The following is an 18,342-nucleotide window of genomic DNA, read 5'->3' as shown; positions in this document are numbered from 1 at the left end:
TGGACACTCCTACACACTCAGACTCTCAATCACTCACTCAGACACACAAAAACACAAACACACGATTATGTTAAAGCATAGTTAGAGTGAACTTTTGCACCACACTGAATGATGATTTTAAACACTGTGTGCATGTGTAAACATATAAATCTGTATACAGTACAGCCATGGGCGATGCAGGATTGGTTTGACAAATGACTGTACACAAACCAGTGACAAAACAGAGGGAATGTGATTGCTCCTGAGTGTCTGATGCCTGTCTGCCCTTACTGTGTCCCCTGTGGTGCCACACTACACTGTGTGTTTGTGTGTGTTTTATAAGGCACATGGCGTGATGACAGAGTGCAATTTGATTACTGTCAGTAGAAATCTGTATAAATCAGATATTAATCTGATTAAGCATAGTCCTGATTATACATTACACACACACACATACACTGAGCAGAGTTCACCAACAGTTTGAGCAAGTAAAGAAGACATCACAATCCTCTCCTGGCTCTCTTAAAAAGTAATTTTATCACAGATCTCAGCCACAACATTTAGTTTAAATCCTAAAATATACAAATAAAAAGCAGAAAATGTTCTCCAATGTTTTTATCTTTGAGCTCGCAGTGCTCAAAGTCAGGCCCTGGGTTCATAATGCCTCTGAAGCTCACTACCTCTGATCTTCACAGTGCATTTCCTACAGGCATCTGAACAAACAGGCACACTGGTTTTCCCAAGCCCAGAAACTAATCTGGGTTGTCGAATGCATGTGCATTTCAAAACTTCGTAACACCAAAACTAGCTTTTGAATAGCATGTCTGATTATGCACGGTTGTGAATCTTTTATGTATATTTTTTTTTCTCTGGGCTGGTAATACAAAGCAGAGTGTGTGGAGAGGTCAGAACTGTGCAGTTTGACTCTGATTTACCCCAGAGTAATAATTACCTTCCTCGTCGAAAGCAATTGTTCTATTTATACAGCAAACCAACTTCGGTCTGCCAGACAGACATAGTGAGGGAAAAAAGCTGCCACACAGAAATTCATTCGATTGATTGCCACTGATCAAAGACTTTGATTTTAATTACAAAGTAGACTTATAATGAGATTTGAATGGCAGGGAAAACAATTTATATTTTAAAATAATTCTCTCATCATTTTAGCACACAATTTATGCCTACTGCTGTTGATCATCTGTCCAAACATTTAGTGTCCTGAATTACCCTGGTTTTGAAGAGACCTAGGTTAATCTGCTATTTACATGCACTGAGTGTGCAGGATAATAACCCCAAATCCTGGCTGAGTTCAAACTCAGGATAAGCTGTTTATATGCATTTTCATATTCCCTTAACAAATGAGCAAACTAAATATTTAAACATCACCATGGAAACAGAAGAGACACAATGACAAAGAGTTTTACTAGTATGGTGTATGATGTAAAGTACGGTGATTTTAGGCTAATATCGCTATACCGCAGGTGTTATATCATCATATTCAGAGTCTTATGAGGTTTGATTTTTAAAATGTAACCCTGAAATACACTGTTCTTTTGTCAAATTAAAAAAGTAGTACAAATACAGATAATACAAAAAACCCATATTTAAGTTAGTAAGTCAGTTTATGTGCCCTTAAACTGACTAATTTAAAAGGTCATTCTGGATCATAACAACTTGGATATTATTTTTGTAGTTTTGTCAATTTCTATTATGATAATCTGAGAGCTGTGAAAGTGGTGTTATTCCATTTATATTTGATGGGAACAACAAAAAAAAGAATGGTTAGATGGTCAGATGGTCAGACAGGTTGTAAACTTGCCCACTATCCTAGAAATTTAGACGTAAAAAGTAAGAATGTGCAAATACTTAATTTCTATACTTAAGAACTAACTCAAGTATCTGTACTTGGGTATTTATTTTTTGACAACATTTGACTTTAACTCGCTATATTTTAACACAAATATATGCAGCATCACATATTATAGACCTTTTAATTAAGAAATAATATTTCATAATTATAAGTTACACTTCTCATTATTATGAAATACTAAGTCATATATGTGTCATAAGGATCCCCCAATTATGACATGACTTATCTTGTAAATATAAGAACACTTCAGAATCCGCATTAGTATCATAAACATTTTCGGATGCCTTCAGTATCACAGTAATTGAATACTTCCAATAATCTAAAGCAAAATGGAAATTACTTAGAACTGTACTCATTTTTTTATGGTTCTTAGTTTTTTTTAATGGTTTTTCAAACTGAATAACAAAGTAGGCTGTTTACTATTGCATTACAAAACTGGTAGAAATGACTTTTAAATTTGAAAGTTATTAGATCCCCCACCGCCATGTAAAGTTTGGAGAAAAATATGACTAAAAGAGGACGGGAGGCAGAAAGCATCAACACAACTGAAAGCAGATCTATTTAGGTATTTACATTTTTGTGGTAATACTGTAGGTCCAGTAAACCAGCAGGTGGTGAGACATGTTTACAGTGGGGAGTACAAGTAATCATTTTGCTTTTTGGCTGTCGTATTTACTTTTTCAGATAAGCTCACCTGGGGGTTTGTTAACAGCCTGTTTGATTGCCTCATTCGATTTTTTTATATCAGTACATTCTCAGATCTCAGAAACTACCTTTTTAAATACTACTGACTAACATGTTCAAATAGGAGAACAACAATGCAGCCATTGCAAGACCACATGACACATCTAACAGAAGCAAAGGAAGATGCTCGGACAGACTGATGAATGAGTGATGAAGTGAAGGAGGGAGGTGATCAGCTGCAGTGATACATAATGCGTTGAAGGAGAGTAGGCCAAATACTTATGCATGCTTTTCTTTCCCAGTCCATCCTTAAAAACAATAGAATCAAATTCAATTATGTTTCTGTGTCCCACTTTCTTTTCTTTATCAGACACTACAGAAATAAATCACTGCTGTCTCTCCGTTGGCAACATTTTTGGAGAGATGGGAGATTTTCTAAGCAGGTGAGTTTAAATTCAAAAGCAGAAAGGCTTGAGTATGGGGTTAAGTGACTGATAAAAATACAACACACTTTAAAAACAGGACAGAGGGAGGTTCAGCACAAAAGGCTTTTGAAGGTGTTAAAAAAAGCAATATAGACCATGTTTATTTCATTTCATTTTAGAGAAAGGAAAATCTTGTTCAGAGGTCCTAAAGTTGAAGGAAAGAGTTGAGAAAAAAATACTTTAAAGAACACGGCCTTCAGAGAAAATTCTGTTCCCAAAGCCAAAACCTTTAACCAAACTCACACAATGAAAAACAGAATCCAGACTCTGAAAAGTCGTAATGAATTGAGCCTCTCTTCATCTACTACCAATGAATGGAACCTTTGGTTTTGTTTTCTCTGAATAAACAGCCATTGCAGCTCTGGTTATGACAGTAGTGTTAAGGATGGTGATGATGACGAAGGTGTTGTTATCGAGTGAGTGTCACGCTTTTGTTATAGTTTCTTCTCAAGCCAAGTTGAGTCAGGAAGTCAGCTTCTGTCACTCCCTCCCTGTCTGTTTGTTTTTCTCACGCTGTCATTCTGTTCCACGTTTGATCTACCCTGACTCCTTACTTGCTATTTAACCAATCGGGAAATGAAACTTGCTACGCTCGCGTCCGACTGCTACTGTTGTTCAGCGCTGTCATTTGGGTCTTTACACGTCCGGCCCGACTCCTCCGGAGAGAAAATTTCCATTCCAGGGCTGACACTTCATTCCTTCAGCTGTCATTACCAGGAACAGTGTGTGCTCTCCGTCAGAAGGGAGATCTGTCATTTGTTGCCTGTACAGGAGGTACATCACCTCTCAAAAACAATTTTATGATGAGGTCATGCCAAAACCTTTGTTGTCAATTCAATCACACAGCTAGAGCGAACTTGCGAATTTACTACATTTTTCCTAGTGTCCATCAAATTTCATGGGAACTTCAGAGTTTGAGATGCTGCACAGCTGTGACCACAAATGTTTATAGTGGTGCTTGGAAGTTAGTGATAAGGTAAATGGTCTTGCACTTATTATATAGAGTTTTTCTACCTTATTAGTACGTGCTTTATACTGCTTCTCATTCTCCCATTCACACTGTGTTATGCAGCTGGCCTGCATTCACCAGGAGCAACAAATCTGGCATTCAGTGTCTTGCTCTGCATGTAACATGTGATAGGAGAAGCCAAGAACCAACAACCCTGGGACTCCTCGACCTCCTGAACCTCGCCACTGAGGGCTTTAGAATATTCTCTGTGTTGTCGTGTTGAGCCACAGGGTGAGTGGTTTGATTCCCGGTCACTCCTGGCTAAGTGTCCTTGGTCAAGACACTGAACCCCATGTTTCTCCAGGTGGGTCAGGTGAGCACCTTGCATCGCAGCCACTGCAATCGGTGTCTGAGTGTGTGTGTGTGAATGGGTAAATGAGAAGCAACATTGTAAAGTGCTTTGGATTAAAGCGCTAAATAACCAGCCATTTATATTATTATATTGTATTTTATAATACAATTTCTACAAAAGTCCAAAAACTAGATAAAGGTGAGCCAATTTTGAGAATTAGACAAAAATGGTTTTTTTTTTCAGGAAAACAATCCAATCTTTGTGTAATATTTGTGTGTAGCATTATGAAATAATTTGAAGGAATTTAGAGCCATGTGTTTCAGTCACAATCAGGTGCAAGTCTGGGAAGCCTTATTTAAATAAGAGAATTCTGGGTCTTCACTATCCAAGTCTGATATTGGCTGCACAGGTTTGTGTTTGCCAATGCTCACCGGGCTGTAAAGGGCTACAAACTAATTTCTATCAATTTTTTGCTTTCTGTAAAAGTATATTATGATGTTTTGGTCATGCTTTGCTTCTTCTGGACCAGGACAGATTGCCAGCACAAAGTATCCGTCTATGAACTAAATCTGAATGTAATGTGGATTGTGCAGCAAGACAAGAACCCCATACACACAAATTGTACTACCAGAGAATAGTTAAGTCAAAGTCCTGAAATTAATCAAATACAAATGCTGTGGAGTAAAGCAGGTAGTTAAAGCAAATAGCCCAGACATCATCCCTGAGTTGAAGTTGTTCTGCGAGGAGTAACAGACTAAAATCCCTCCAAGCTGACATTCAGCTGATAAACAATTACCAGAAATGTGTAGTTTTTGCTGCTAATATTAGTCATAACAGTTACAGCAGGGATTCAAATTAGTAGTATCAACATAATTACTTACTTTCAATTAATTAATCACAGAAAAAGTATATCTGAGTGCTCAGTAAAAATTGTGGACTGTTGCAATACCCAGTGAAAAACCTGTACCAAACCGAAATGCAGACCAGATGATCGACTGTGGCAACTATGAGATTTTGGGATGAGTCAAAAGACAGAAAGACAAAAAACTGCATTCCGCGTTAACTGAACCTGATACATTTTTGGATCTCCATCCTCAACATATTAGAACATATTTTTGATAGTTATGACCATTATTGCATATGGACAGTGAAAATATGTTCTGATTCAGAAATAAAAAAGACCTTGAGCTTTTGATCTATGTGAATTATTCATTGATTCACTCATCTGCCAAAATTTATTTGAATTTAAATATTTTAAATATTTTCACAGCAGTAATTGATGTATGCGATTAATTTAGAAAAATTCATCAAAGAGCATATAATTATTCCATTTTTTTTATTCCTTGACAATCCTATTTCAAATACATTTGCCATAAACAACTAATTAAGAATTGATATTTTTATTTGTTGTGTAAAACTAACATTGTTAATCAGGTGATCTAGCTTTAGGACTGTATTTTAGGTCATATAATTTAAAAAATGGAGAGAATTCTAAGGTGATTGTCCAACAACTTAATTATTATTAAACCAGCATGTTGCCTTCATCAGGGTCTGTACCTCCATTATATGATCGCAGATCACAGAAAGATAGACCTAGCACTTTTCAATGCTTTAGATACCATAGCACATCAGATCAAATAATTTATGTGTGTACATAATAAGCTTAAACACAACATATTAATAATCAACAATGGATGAACACAAGCAATCCAACTCTGCACACAGGTGTCACAAATTAGGCGCAGTCAGTAAATGCCCACACAGCTCTGATGGGAAGTGTAATTTTTATTTTTATTTTTTGTCCTTTCCGTGAGTTCAGGGTCCCACCACAAGTGGGACCGAAATCCTCCTCTATTTACTATACTTCCTGTCTTCCATTTTATTTCAGTTTAGATATATGCTTGCTATGGCGCCCCCAAAAATTACAATTCCAATTGAGTCCAGATGATTTTGTTACTCTCTTTCACTCTATTAGTTTAAATATTTTGGATACGTTGGCCCCCCTGAGACGTAAAATCTGCAAGCTAGCAGTGGACCGTGGCTGGAAGGCAGGCGGAACGTAAATGGAAGGAGGACAATCTTCATGTCTCCCAGGACTATCTGAGAGACTGCTTAAGGGAAAATCAGGATGCGGTGAAAATAGCTAAGGCAGAGTTTTTATCAAGAGTTATTAGTCACATGCACAACCCCTGAGTTTTATTCAGAACAATATACTCGGTTGTTCATCCTGCAATTCTTACTGCTGTTAATGATTCTGTGAATTGTTGCAAAGAATTTCTGAATCATTTTGTTGGAAAAGTTGCTGCAGTGAGAAGGGTCATTGATTGTAATACGTCTTCATTAAATGTTCTGTGTTCTTTTAATATTTTAACTGATATTGGAAAATGTCTGAAAAGTACTAATAGCTCTTTGGATGCTATTCCTAGCAGGTTACTGAAAGAGGTCTTTAGTAGTAATGGTCATACTTTACTTGTCTTAAGCTCGGGGTTAGTGCTGAATGCTTTGCTTAAGGAACCCCACCTTGGTGCTTATCTATTTTTAGACCAGTTTCACATTTACCTTTTTTATCCAAAGGTATAGAGAAATTTGTTTTTAATCAGTTAAAACATTTTTAAATTTTAATAGTCTTTATGAGAAAATTCAGTCTGGTTTTAGATCTCGTGCGAGTGTTGAAACTGCTTTGGTGAGGGTGTTCTATGACATTGTGCTGGCATTGGATTTGGATTTTGGATGTTGTCCTCATTCTGCTAGATCTTACAGCTGCATTTGACGGTGTGGACCATGAGCTCCTGATCTCTCATCTTGATAGGCCGGTGGGGATCCGTGACACAGCATTTAATTGGTTCAAATCTTACCGGTTAGGTCAATCCTTTTCAATAAAATGGGCTGAGGCATCATCTGCTACTGCTAGTTTGTCTTATGGGGTCCTATCCTGTTTTCTTTGTGAAAGCTACCATTGGGGTCTAAAACACATTCTCTCTTATCATTGCTATGCAGATGACATTCAGTTATATCTACCACTAAATGGCTTATCACAAAACTCTGGCCAAGTGGTTCCTAATTGTCTGGTGAATATTAAAAACTGGCTGGGCAGCAATTTTTTCTTTTTGAAAGAGGGCAAATCTGAATGTTAACACTGGTCAGAAACCTAGGTGTTCTTTTTGACAGTGAGCTGCTCAAAACAGTTTTTCTCCAACTGCGCTCTCTCGCCAGAGTCAAGCCTTTTCTGTCACACAAGGACTTGGAAATTATTCAAGCTTTTCATGCTTTTATTTTGTTGAGGCTTGACTACTGTAATGCACTGTGTTTTGGTGTTAACCAATCAATTCTTCAGCGGCTACAGTTGGTGCAGAATTCTGCAGCACGCTTGCTTACTACTACTTCTAAGCGTGACGACATAAGCCCTGTGTTGTGTTGTCTTCATTGGCTTCCTATTCACTTCAGGGTCCATTTTAAGTTCAAAAGATTAACAGCTTTCGATGACATTCCGCACATTGATTTTGCATGTGTTTTTACGCCGGACTCCCTTCCTGCCACAACCCTCCCATTTTTATCCGGCTCGGGACCGGCCCCAAGGTGGCCCTTGGTTTCTATTCATGTGGCAAATTCCTATCTCAGATCAACTCATCAGTAATTTCTAGGTGTGCCCAGATCTATAGGTCAAAGTGTTAGGATGACAGGGCCTTTGCCCCCAAGCTATGGAACTCTTTGCCTCCCGATATTCATGTTATATCTGAGCTCCATAATTTTAAATCTAAACTGAAGACTCACTTGTTCAAGCAGGCATTTGATACTTAATAAGTGGTTTCAGACTGTTGTTGTTTTTATGGTTCTATTTTATATTGTTCTTATGTCTTGTATATTGTTCTTTGTAAAGTGCTTAGGACAATCCCAGATTGTTGTCAAGCTCTATATAAATAAAGGTTACATTACATTACATATGTTGTTAGTGTTCTTTTAGACAATGGCAACAATCACAATTTGCTGCTCCCCACAGACCAAACTCAGAGTTTATATAAAGCAAGTAGTAATGAGCAAACAGACCCAGATGAAACTGGCACATAGAAATGGTTTACACTACATACTGACATTCACAATAGTGCAATGATATCTCACTTTCTGGTAGTGATAGAACGTAACACCTTCTCCTTTGGGGTATAGCTTTAAATTTAGAATTATTACCCCTATGTTCTTTTACACATAGGCTTCTTTAAAAAATGCTGATATACCACAAGCTCCACAAATAAACCCAAAACTACCACTGCCACTTACATGTGCAATAAGGCTAAAAGCTTGGGATTATCAGTATCCCTATTTTCTCTTATTACACACAGTGCAAAGTCATTGTCAACACAAAGAGTAATTACAATGCGGCACCTTTCTTAAATCACACGACATCTGGACGGAACTATGATATGCATGCTGCATGCACACACAGATGTATGTACTTCGCTGCAAGAGGTTAAGCACCTTCACACTTCTACATGTGCGTACACACACTTAAAAAAGAGAATTACACGACACTGAGCAGCTGACTGCATATTTTGCATTGTGTGAGCTTTTAACAAGTGAAGTGTTCTTATGTCATCATAGTTTGTATATGTAAAAGTGCTTCTCACAGGAGACAATTGGAAAGCAATTAACCTTCCTAATGGACACTGGCAAGGAAACAACCAGCCTCTTAGCCCAAAGAGATGACAAAAATAAAAAGTGTGGCTAATTAGGCTTATAAAATCAAATTATCAAAAAGAGCTTCTGCCTACCCCATATGATTTGTAACAGGGCCTTGCCATGCATAATGTATTTAATGTACAAGCTGGGGAAATACAATCGGCAAATGGAGCCTGTCTCGCTCCCTCGTTCCCTCTTTGACTTCAAGTCTCTCTCAATCTTCCTCACACAAACATATAGGCAAACACAGACTCAAACGATTTCCAGAAATAGATGATTAACTTCGGAGTGCAGCAGAAAGAATCCGTCTGTTGTTGTGAATTTTTATGCTGTATTGTATTTAGTAGAGGAGAAATGCTGAGGTGTGTAACAGCCTAAAAGATTATTCTATTGAAGATGTTAGCTGTAACTCAAATCGTTTGTGTCAATCACACCATTGCTGTCCCTCTTCTTTGTATAATAAAGCTGCTTCTCTGTGTTTCTGCCTAGCAACAGTGTGCCAGCAGCTCTGCAAGTAGAGAGACAAATCATGTTTCTCTTTATATATTTTCACTGATATGAATTCTTTTATTAAGTCTCCACCGTTTTTCAACGTCAGAACATTCTACTATATATTCTATATATATTCTATTGTGGTTTGATTTTGTATTACATGTAAGTGCCAAAACTTCATAAGATTTCTTTTATTTCCTTTTTGTCTGTGTGAGAAGCTCAAACAGTGCATAATAAAAGCCTACAAAGCAAAGCCAATCAGAACGATGCACAAAGAACCACTGCTGCTTTAATGCTGAGAACATATGTTGGGATGATGCAGTCCCACCCCCCTCCCCTATTTTGCTTCTGGGACTACACACAGCATCACTGGCCTTAGATTGATTCCAGCATGAATCTTCTTAGATGTACTGCCACACCTCTGTTCACCAAAGCTCTTCAGACAGCTCTGTAGGTTTTTTATATAAATCCCAACATGTCTGTGTGAAGTGGTGTACACGTCTTTCAAGAACATTTTTTTGTGAACTTGCTAGTAGAATCAATTCATTGTGTGGTTTTGTTCATGAAACATGTTAATAGTTTAAAATAAAAATAAAAAACAAACACAAAAGAAACACCAATCAATCTCCCCTATTATCATGAGTGGAAAAGCATTACTTACCTCTGACCAAACTTACCAAACGTCTTGTGCTTTATTTTTCAGTGGTTGGTTCTAAACACATTCTAAGAGACATGCTTTCACACAAAGTAAATTCAGCAGAAGGGAACTGAGCCATCAGGAACCTTTTGTATTGAATCTTGGGAATGGTATTTACTTGAGCACTGAAGAGAGCACAGCAGAGCGTGTGCTGCCATTCATTCAATTTGTCAGAGCTTCTATACCAATGAACTAAGCAATAATGTGTGAGCATGAATCCTTATGAAGCCAAGTAGCTGACATCAAATAAAGCAGGTTGTAGCACAGCAAGCCCCCTCATCTGTCAACCACCATCAGAGTTTCCAGAGGTACCACATCTGACAGCCTCCATGCATTTAACATGAGCTCGGTGCATAAGTGCACGGTGAATCTTGTGGAATTATGAGAAAAATCTACTAAGAATTGACATCTGCAGGAGAACACGCAGTAAAGGCATTCTTCTTTCACATTTGATTAAGCTCTGCAAATATAAATATTTATAGGTTTTGTCCTTTTGATATTTCAATGCAGCCCCAGATTTGGTGTGCGTCACTGTTTTGCAGCCTTGTTTCCAAATCAGCTTTAACAGTGTAACAGCCCTGAATATCTGGATCTCATCAAGATCACAGAAATGAAATACAGGCGTGATGGTATAATATGGAGCGGCAGTATGCATAAAACACCTTTCAGTGGCAGTGTGTCTCAGCTAAAACCAACTCTACAATCACATTTAAATTCAACCTCAGTAAGCAACTGCCTGATTATTACCTGCTCTCTTTCTCCTCCTTTCTTTATTGTACAGGCAGGTAACACAACAGCTAACATAGGTTTCCTTCTGACTTTGTGATCAGCCATTCAATTCCTCACAGTCCTACCCAGGTTAGAGCCAGATGCCAAAAAGCCTGTGACTTTGGAATTTTTATTTCTACTACTTGTGACCCTATTAGGCACATATTGTTTTTATGCTTTCTCCAAAAACAGAATGGGTTCTAAAGCTGGTTATCAAACTAAAACACCTTTTCGCTACTGACTGGAATGTGTCCATAGAGTAGTGGAAAACTGATAACTGTCAAGCTCCACAGACGTTTTATTCAGTTTGGTTGTACTGAGGTGATGGCAGAAATCTCACACAGCCAAAAAAAAAAAAAAAAAAAAAAAAACTGGCTATCTTTCAAAAATTGTGTTGGTGTTGTTATTTTTTCCCTTGTGTAAAAAAATCTATGTGGGAAGAGATACGAAAAGGAAAGCATACATCTTGCAACTTGCTAATGTTTAACAAATTAGTCAGTGGCTTAAGTCCAATCACTTAATCCTCCATTATTCCCCCCACTCCCGATGCTACTAGAACATCAACATTTCTTAAATTTGCTGAAGTTTCTGTTTGATCTGAACAGTTTTTAAAATGTGTCCAGAACAAAAAGTGAAGGTAAAGTGTCACATATGCTGCATTCTAAGAAAACCATAGCAATAAATGGTCAATGACTCAGGGATGACCGGAAAAGCTGGAGGTTTAGCAGCTTGAATCAGATGGGTTAGTTCAGTTTAAACCCAACAAATCTTTTGGAGCTTTAGAGAACATTTTATCTCCGCTGTTGTGTCATCTGACACTGATTATTAGGCAACAGACTCAGATGTTATTTCAATCCCTGACTGACAAACACAGACACACAGTGAGAAAAGTACTAGCTGCAGATCGGTTCCCATGGTAACGCGGACCAGTAGATCTCAGCTATTGACTGAGGATGAAGATCTCTGTAGACCTATTAAAGAAAACACCTACACGCAGACATGGTTTGTATGCTCCTGCAGACACCATTGCTCACACATGTACATAATCACACACACCAGTTACAGAACAGACCCCAAAACATCTTTTTTGCTATGATTGGAAACGGAAAATACAATAGCAATGTTTTCTCTCCAAAAGAGCAGAAGCAGCTGAATGCCTGAGTAAGTGGGTAAGAAAGAGAAAGTCAAATCTCCTCAAGCCATGCTACAGAAAAGCTTGCTTATAAGTGGCACGGCAACATGATATAAAAGAGGATATTTTGTGAGTGAGTGGGCGATTTGCTGAGATTTAACTGGAGAGGCTGGGCAGATAAAGACTTTCTTCCAAATACTTTGGCAATCTTCTCCATGTTCTCTGCTTTAATAAGTGCATGTTTACCGTACGGCACCCAGAGGAGAGGTGGCATGTGTTAGTAAAATAAGCTAATATTTAATTATTTTCATTTTGTCTAGGATGGTACAGAGATGGAGACCGTCAACCCCGTCAGCCACTCACTCACTAATATAATGATCAACATATAAAACAGCATGAGCCACTTTATGATTCGACATATCGTTTTCTCATTGGTGATGTAAATGTGAAACAGTACAATCCATTTGTTCTAGTTTTGTTTCCAATTATGCGATTTTAGGAAAACTTTCTTCCAGTTCAAACATTAATAGTAGACTTAATAGTAGGAAAAATGGTTTTATGGAGATCTGAGATTCTTGTGTGACTTCATTGCCACGACGTACTGCAGACGTTTTCAGGTCAGATAAAAAAAAAAAATACTATTAACAAATATAAAAACAAAGCCATGAAATGCAACTTTTGGGAATCCAGCATGTCCTCCCTCTCTCTCTGCTCCACTATAATTTACCAGTCTTTAAAGTCATATTGTATCGTAATATATAAAAATTATATAACACTTACTGTCACGCAGAAACAACTGGTCTTGGCTGTTTAGTCAGAAAAGCCAGCCCTAGTCTAACCCTATAACAAGGACTCCTTGTGTTCAGCGCTGGGCTCTGTGAAAAAGTGCCGCTCTAACTTTGTAAGCATTAGTAGTCACACTATGAAGTGGCACAAAGTAAACCACAACTTATTTATAATTCTGTGAATGTATAGTTTTACAAACATATTGTTGCTTTTTTGCCGTTATTTGTTAAAATGTTATGTAGAATCTAAAATCTGTCTGCACACCAAGTGCACTGAACGGGAACTGGTTTAATCTTAAGTTTAGTTGTCAGTGATGGGCGAGGCAGACGGGAGCTTTCCAAAGCTGAAGATCATGTCCTTCCTGAGGTCCACTGTGTCACAGAAACACTGTACGGCCATGCCATCATCACTATTAATGCTGTAATTGAGTGCTGTAGGGATGATTAGGGGAGTTAGCATCTCCCTGCTTCCCTCAGCAAAAAGCCAAAATGGCTTTTGGATTATTGCACAAATAAATCTCTGTGACAAACAAATGTTTATGATATGATAGTTTTTCAGCAAAATATTCTTTACAGATGAACACCAGATTGTTCAATCTTAAGCACACCAGAAGTAAAAAGCTGTTTATAACACGCTCACATTACTGCAACGTCACAGTAGTAAAAAAATCCAATTTGTAATTTGATTAGCAAACTTACCTTTTCAACAATCCTTTTTTTAATAATGACCTGATATATCTAGTGACTCCAACCTCTGTAGTCTCTTTTAGCAACTTGTTAACGATTGCCTTTTGGAAAAAATGCTGACAGATTTTCAGGTTTCAGAACTGACTCATATGGCACTGCAAAGCTGTGCTGATGTAACTGAAAACTTTACATCATAAAAGTCAAGAAACGTCAGGTTTAAGACAGCAGTTGTGATTGTATTTTGACTGTTTTTTGCTGGAAGTGCAGTAGGACAGTATAACAATCAGGTCATGATATAAGATTTGTACAATTTTGTTAAAACTAGTATTAGAATTTGATTTTCTTTTTGATTTTATATATATAATTGTTTCTATTCATCTTTTGTATTTTTAATACTTAAGACTTAATTTTGCTATATTATACCCGTCTGTGAGTACAACTTTGAGTGGAATGGTGCTTTTGTGGGTGATGGCGGTGGGACACTGATCATCTTAACTGAGAACTGTATAAAAAAACTCTTCAAACACACTTCTGCAGTGCCATGTCTCATACTGAAAAACATCCACAATTGTCTATAAAATGGAGTCACTGTTCCTGGAAAGACACGGGGCAATTGACATTTCGATTTTTTCAAATGTCATCCTTTGTGCTGCCAATGTTGAATGTTGAAATTCCATTCATATCAAGTGTGTGGTGTATATCTCCAAAGCTTTGCAAAAAACAAAAACTATCTGCATGGCAAATTACGGAAGTAGAAAATTTTGTAATTTGGGTGAATTGACAATCTTAAAGTCAGTGGCATTTCTAAGCAGCTCTGGAAATGCTGCCACTGGTTTCCTAATGAACCTCTAATGAATTCATGCCTCCATTTTGTGAAGTGTGATTTTTGTAAACAGTGTATATTTCAGTTTGACTCTCCTTGATATGCATTAGTGAGAATTTATCACAATTTTAATGAAGGGAAGTGTATTCAAGTCCTTCTCCAATGTTTTATCAGCTAAGAATGAAAGGGAATTGTGACAGTTTAGGTTTATGCTGCTTAACACCCCAGAAATAAATTTCCACTGCTTCAAGACACATTAAAACATAATGATTTCAGTCAGTTTAATCTCAAAATAAAGTATGTTCCTTTTGTAAGACTTATGCCTTCTAAATGACTCAAACACTGCAAAACCTACCAAATACGAGCTAAATAAATAATATTAATGACAATTTTAAACGATAAACTGCTTTTGGGGCGATATTTTATAAATATAGCTCCAAAATCCTCTTAAATAGCTGAAGTACCATTTAGATCATAAATTGTTTATATCTGTGCTGATTATGAAACGTCCCCCTATGGATGTTGTTCGAGATTGACGACTTCAGCTCAAAGCTCCATGAATGAATAAAAAGTTTGCGCGCTAATTTAAAGAAACGGTCGCGGTGAGCTTGTGGCTCCGGCGCGGCGCAGCGCTGCGGTCCCCATGCGCTCCAGATGCGTGTCTGGGGACGTGACATCGGTTATCAAGGCCTGTGTGCTGCTAAAACCAATGTTATAAATACAAAATAAACAGATAACAAAACGTATTCAGACTAATAAATCGAATTCTTTTTGAACAAAGTCGTCATCAGAGCTGCTCCAGACGCATTTAATTGACTGTGCGACTACACAGCGGCAGTTTTACACAGCTCCAACATTGTCCGATGGAAATGTCCACACATCGATCTACCCCCAAAGATAACAAAGATCTCCATTAATAATTGATAACATCCAAGTCAGCTTGAGACTGAAATGTGACTCAAAGCGTTCGGCGCCACTCATCCTGATCCTGTGCTGATAGGATTTATTGTAAATAAATCTCACAAATAAACCGTAAGACTCCAACCTGTAAGAGCTGTACTGTGAGTATCTTACCGTTAGTGGCCAAGGAGCTCTGTGCCATCAGCATCAGCACCACACCGACGGTCACAAACCACTGGGCCAGCATCCCGTTAAAGAGCCGCGTACTCGTCCGGATCCTGGGCGAGTAAGCGGCCACCATCCCTGCATCCGCTATCCATGCCGAGAAAGAGCGGGGTGTTTCTTTGTTGTGTACCTCTCCGAACACGGGGCCACCGCTGCCGCTGCTGAAGAAGAGTGCATGTGTGGGAGCCATTGGTCAGCCAATTAATCCTGGATGGAAAACATCTACGGGCGCTGCTGTGGTGAAAGGCATAAGACAAACGTGCCCCCGGTGCGGACAAGCAGGGCACCGCTCTCCATGAGCCTGCTGAAGGCTGTGAGGGTCGACAAGGAAACTAAGAGATTATGTTTTTTTTTTCCCTCCCTTTACGCGTCTCGGTGTGTTTGTTCCTGTGTGTGTCAGCGCTGTGTGCCTACAGCGACCGCTGAACTCTCACCATCTCTGCTGGCTGCTGCGTAAAGGCACGGCCAACACACCGGAAGTGTGCTAATGCAGCCTTCAAAAGAAAAGCCCCAAACTTTTCAAAGCGTGGCTCTGGGTAGATTTTTTTCATTAGGCTGATGCCTCCAAATTACCTGGGGTTTAGGCTTGGGTGATGAGGATGTGGAAGACAGTAGCTGTGGAAAATGTATCAGTTAACCTTTTGTAAGGCTATCCAGCTCCAACTTTGAACACTGCATGGTGGTGCTATGGGCTACTTTAGTATTGTATCCTTTAGAGCACTGCTTTCAAACTAAACACAGGTTTGTACCATAAATTAAACTTGTCATTTATATGCGTGTTTTTATTTTGATTGAATTACTCACATAAGCTCTTTGTCTGGAGCATTTGAAGACAGAGAGTGAATACATGTTAGGTTCACTATTACATGTTTTTGTTCAATCGAGCCATGCTAAATTACTAGGGATCCGTTTTAAATGTAAGGTTCCAAACCCCAGGTCTTATTTTGGCTAACCGCGGCCAGCTTGACGCACTTTCTAGCAGGTAGAAACAGTTCACGTTTGCCCGTGTAATTTTGGTTAAAATGACAAGCTGCGTGAAAAGGTCTGAGCTGACGGTCCCCCCTCTGTGAAACGGGACAGCTCACTTGTGTCTGACTTTTCGCTTCACTGGATCGCACGTAAAGTCGACGGCGTCGGTAGAGGACCACAAAGGAAGACAGGCGGTGACGCCAGTGCATCTCTGCTGAGATGTGTCCAGCAGGAGGCAGGCGGCCACTGCTGGGAGCGGAAGGAAGTGTGGCCTTCACAAAAGTCACCGGAGCTGGATGATACACATCATGCAGAGTCGTTCCCAAGGGCGCACTGCCTTCATCATGTCCGGATTATACTTTGAAAACCTATTTGCCGTTTCAGAAATTTCTGTGGGTTTAGTAGCGCACAAACTAAGTGATTAATGAGCAAAGAGAGTGTCTGACCAAGACATCAATAGGTTTTCTTACACTGCCTGTCCAGCGTGCTTCAAACTATAATGCTGTCAAGTTTTTTTTTGCCACCATCCCGCATAAAGTTGAAAAAGCCAAGTAGGTTATAAAGCGGTTTTTAATAAAGCCATTTTATGACATAACATTACAGTATAGTAGGAGACCTAATTTTATACTTTTTCCAAGGATTTCTGGTGTTGTGTCAAAAAAACATTTCACTGAACCTATGGTCTAACGACAACAGATGGCACAATGTTTCCTGTAACACATAGCATGAAAAAAAGAATAAGGTCAGGTTAGGTTAGCTCAGTTGGCAAGGCAGTCGTCCAGGGACCACAGTCAGTGGTTTGATCCCCAGTCCTGGCTATATGTCGAAATATATAATCTATATAATTAATTAATTGATATAAATAATTAATATATTATAATGTCTGGGCAAGACTAAACCCCATTCGGTAGAAGCGTCAGGAAGGGCATCCGGCGTAAAAACTGTGCCAAATGATCCGCTGTGGCGACCCTGAACTCACGGGATAAGCCAAAAGCACAAAAAAATAAATAGAAATAGACTGTAAACACAGGGACTCCAACAGGCAATGCATCCATTGTGGAGAGCTTACAGGAAAAAGAGATTTAATTGTTCGTAAAGTTAAAGGTTTACTGACAGACTGGATCTATTTTACATAAAGGACTAAACTTCTCAAAATAAAGTGTCTACTAAGCCCAGCCGAGTTCATTTTATGCATCTCCATTAAAAAATTATTTGAATAGAAAAGCTTTTAGTGCCACATTTGGTTGCGCTCATGCTCTGCTCAGGCAACAAATGTGGTACAGCAATTAATCATTTTATTAGTTACACCTCTCTAAGTTTTATTTCAAACCACATTTTCGTCCTCCAATTTTTTGTCTATTTTTATTTCTACATCTCTCTAGATGCTGGACAGGGCAATAAGACTTACACTGATAAATTGGCTCAATTGACATATCTGATTAGTTCATAGCATCTGGGCAGCAGTACATATAGTGTAAGAAGGCACTGACAAGTTTATTTTTACAATAGTAAAACGTTGCATTTTGTAGATATATTTATTTTTACAAAAACAAATGTAAAGGATCCTTATGAAAATGTTTGTCATTATGTTAATGGTTTTAAAAGCCAATGTTATTTTGTAATTATCAATTATTACTAAACATTTGTCCTTTCCACCAGTGGTTTATCTTTTTAATGCTGACACATTAAGACACGCTTTAAGAGGTTACCTAGAGGTTACCTAGAGTTCAATACTCTCTATAACAGCCAGACACAAAGTGTACGATTGTGTTTAGGAAAAGAGCTACAATTGAAGAAAACCTGTTAGATATTCATAATATGAAAACTGTACTAACTTCTGATTTCTGTTTGCCAACATGCCAGTAAATGTTAGG

At 38.4% G+C, this 18,342-nt stretch overlaps 1 protein-coding gene across 2 annotated transcripts in view; it reads right to left on the bottom strand.

Moving 5' to 3' along the window:
- The window catches only part of kiaa1549la (KIAA1549-like a), a 96,258-nt gene extending 80,299 nt beyond the window's left edge, over window positions 1–15,959 (bottom strand). For both annotated transcript variants that reach the window (XM_067502257.1, XM_067502258.1), the window contains exon 1: window positions 15,449–15,959. In XM_067502257.1, the coding sequence (XP_067358358.1) occupies window positions 15,449–15,689 (241 nt within the window). In that variant the 5' untranslated portion in view covers window positions 15,690–15,959. The remainder of the gene's footprint in view (window positions 1–15,448) is intronic.
- Between the last annotated feature and the right edge of the window lie 2,383 nt (window positions 15,960–18,342).

Source organism: Channa argus, chromosome 4 (genome assembly GCF_033026475.1).
Source record: "Channa argus isolate prfri chromosome 4, Channa argus male v1.0, whole genome shotgun sequence".
In the NCBI taxonomy this organism is placed as follows: Eukaryota; Metazoa; Chordata; class Actinopteri; order Anabantiformes; family Channidae; genus Channa; species Channa argus.
Note: the sequence above shows the minus strand (reverse complement) of the source record. Positions and strands in the feature narration are given on the sequence as shown.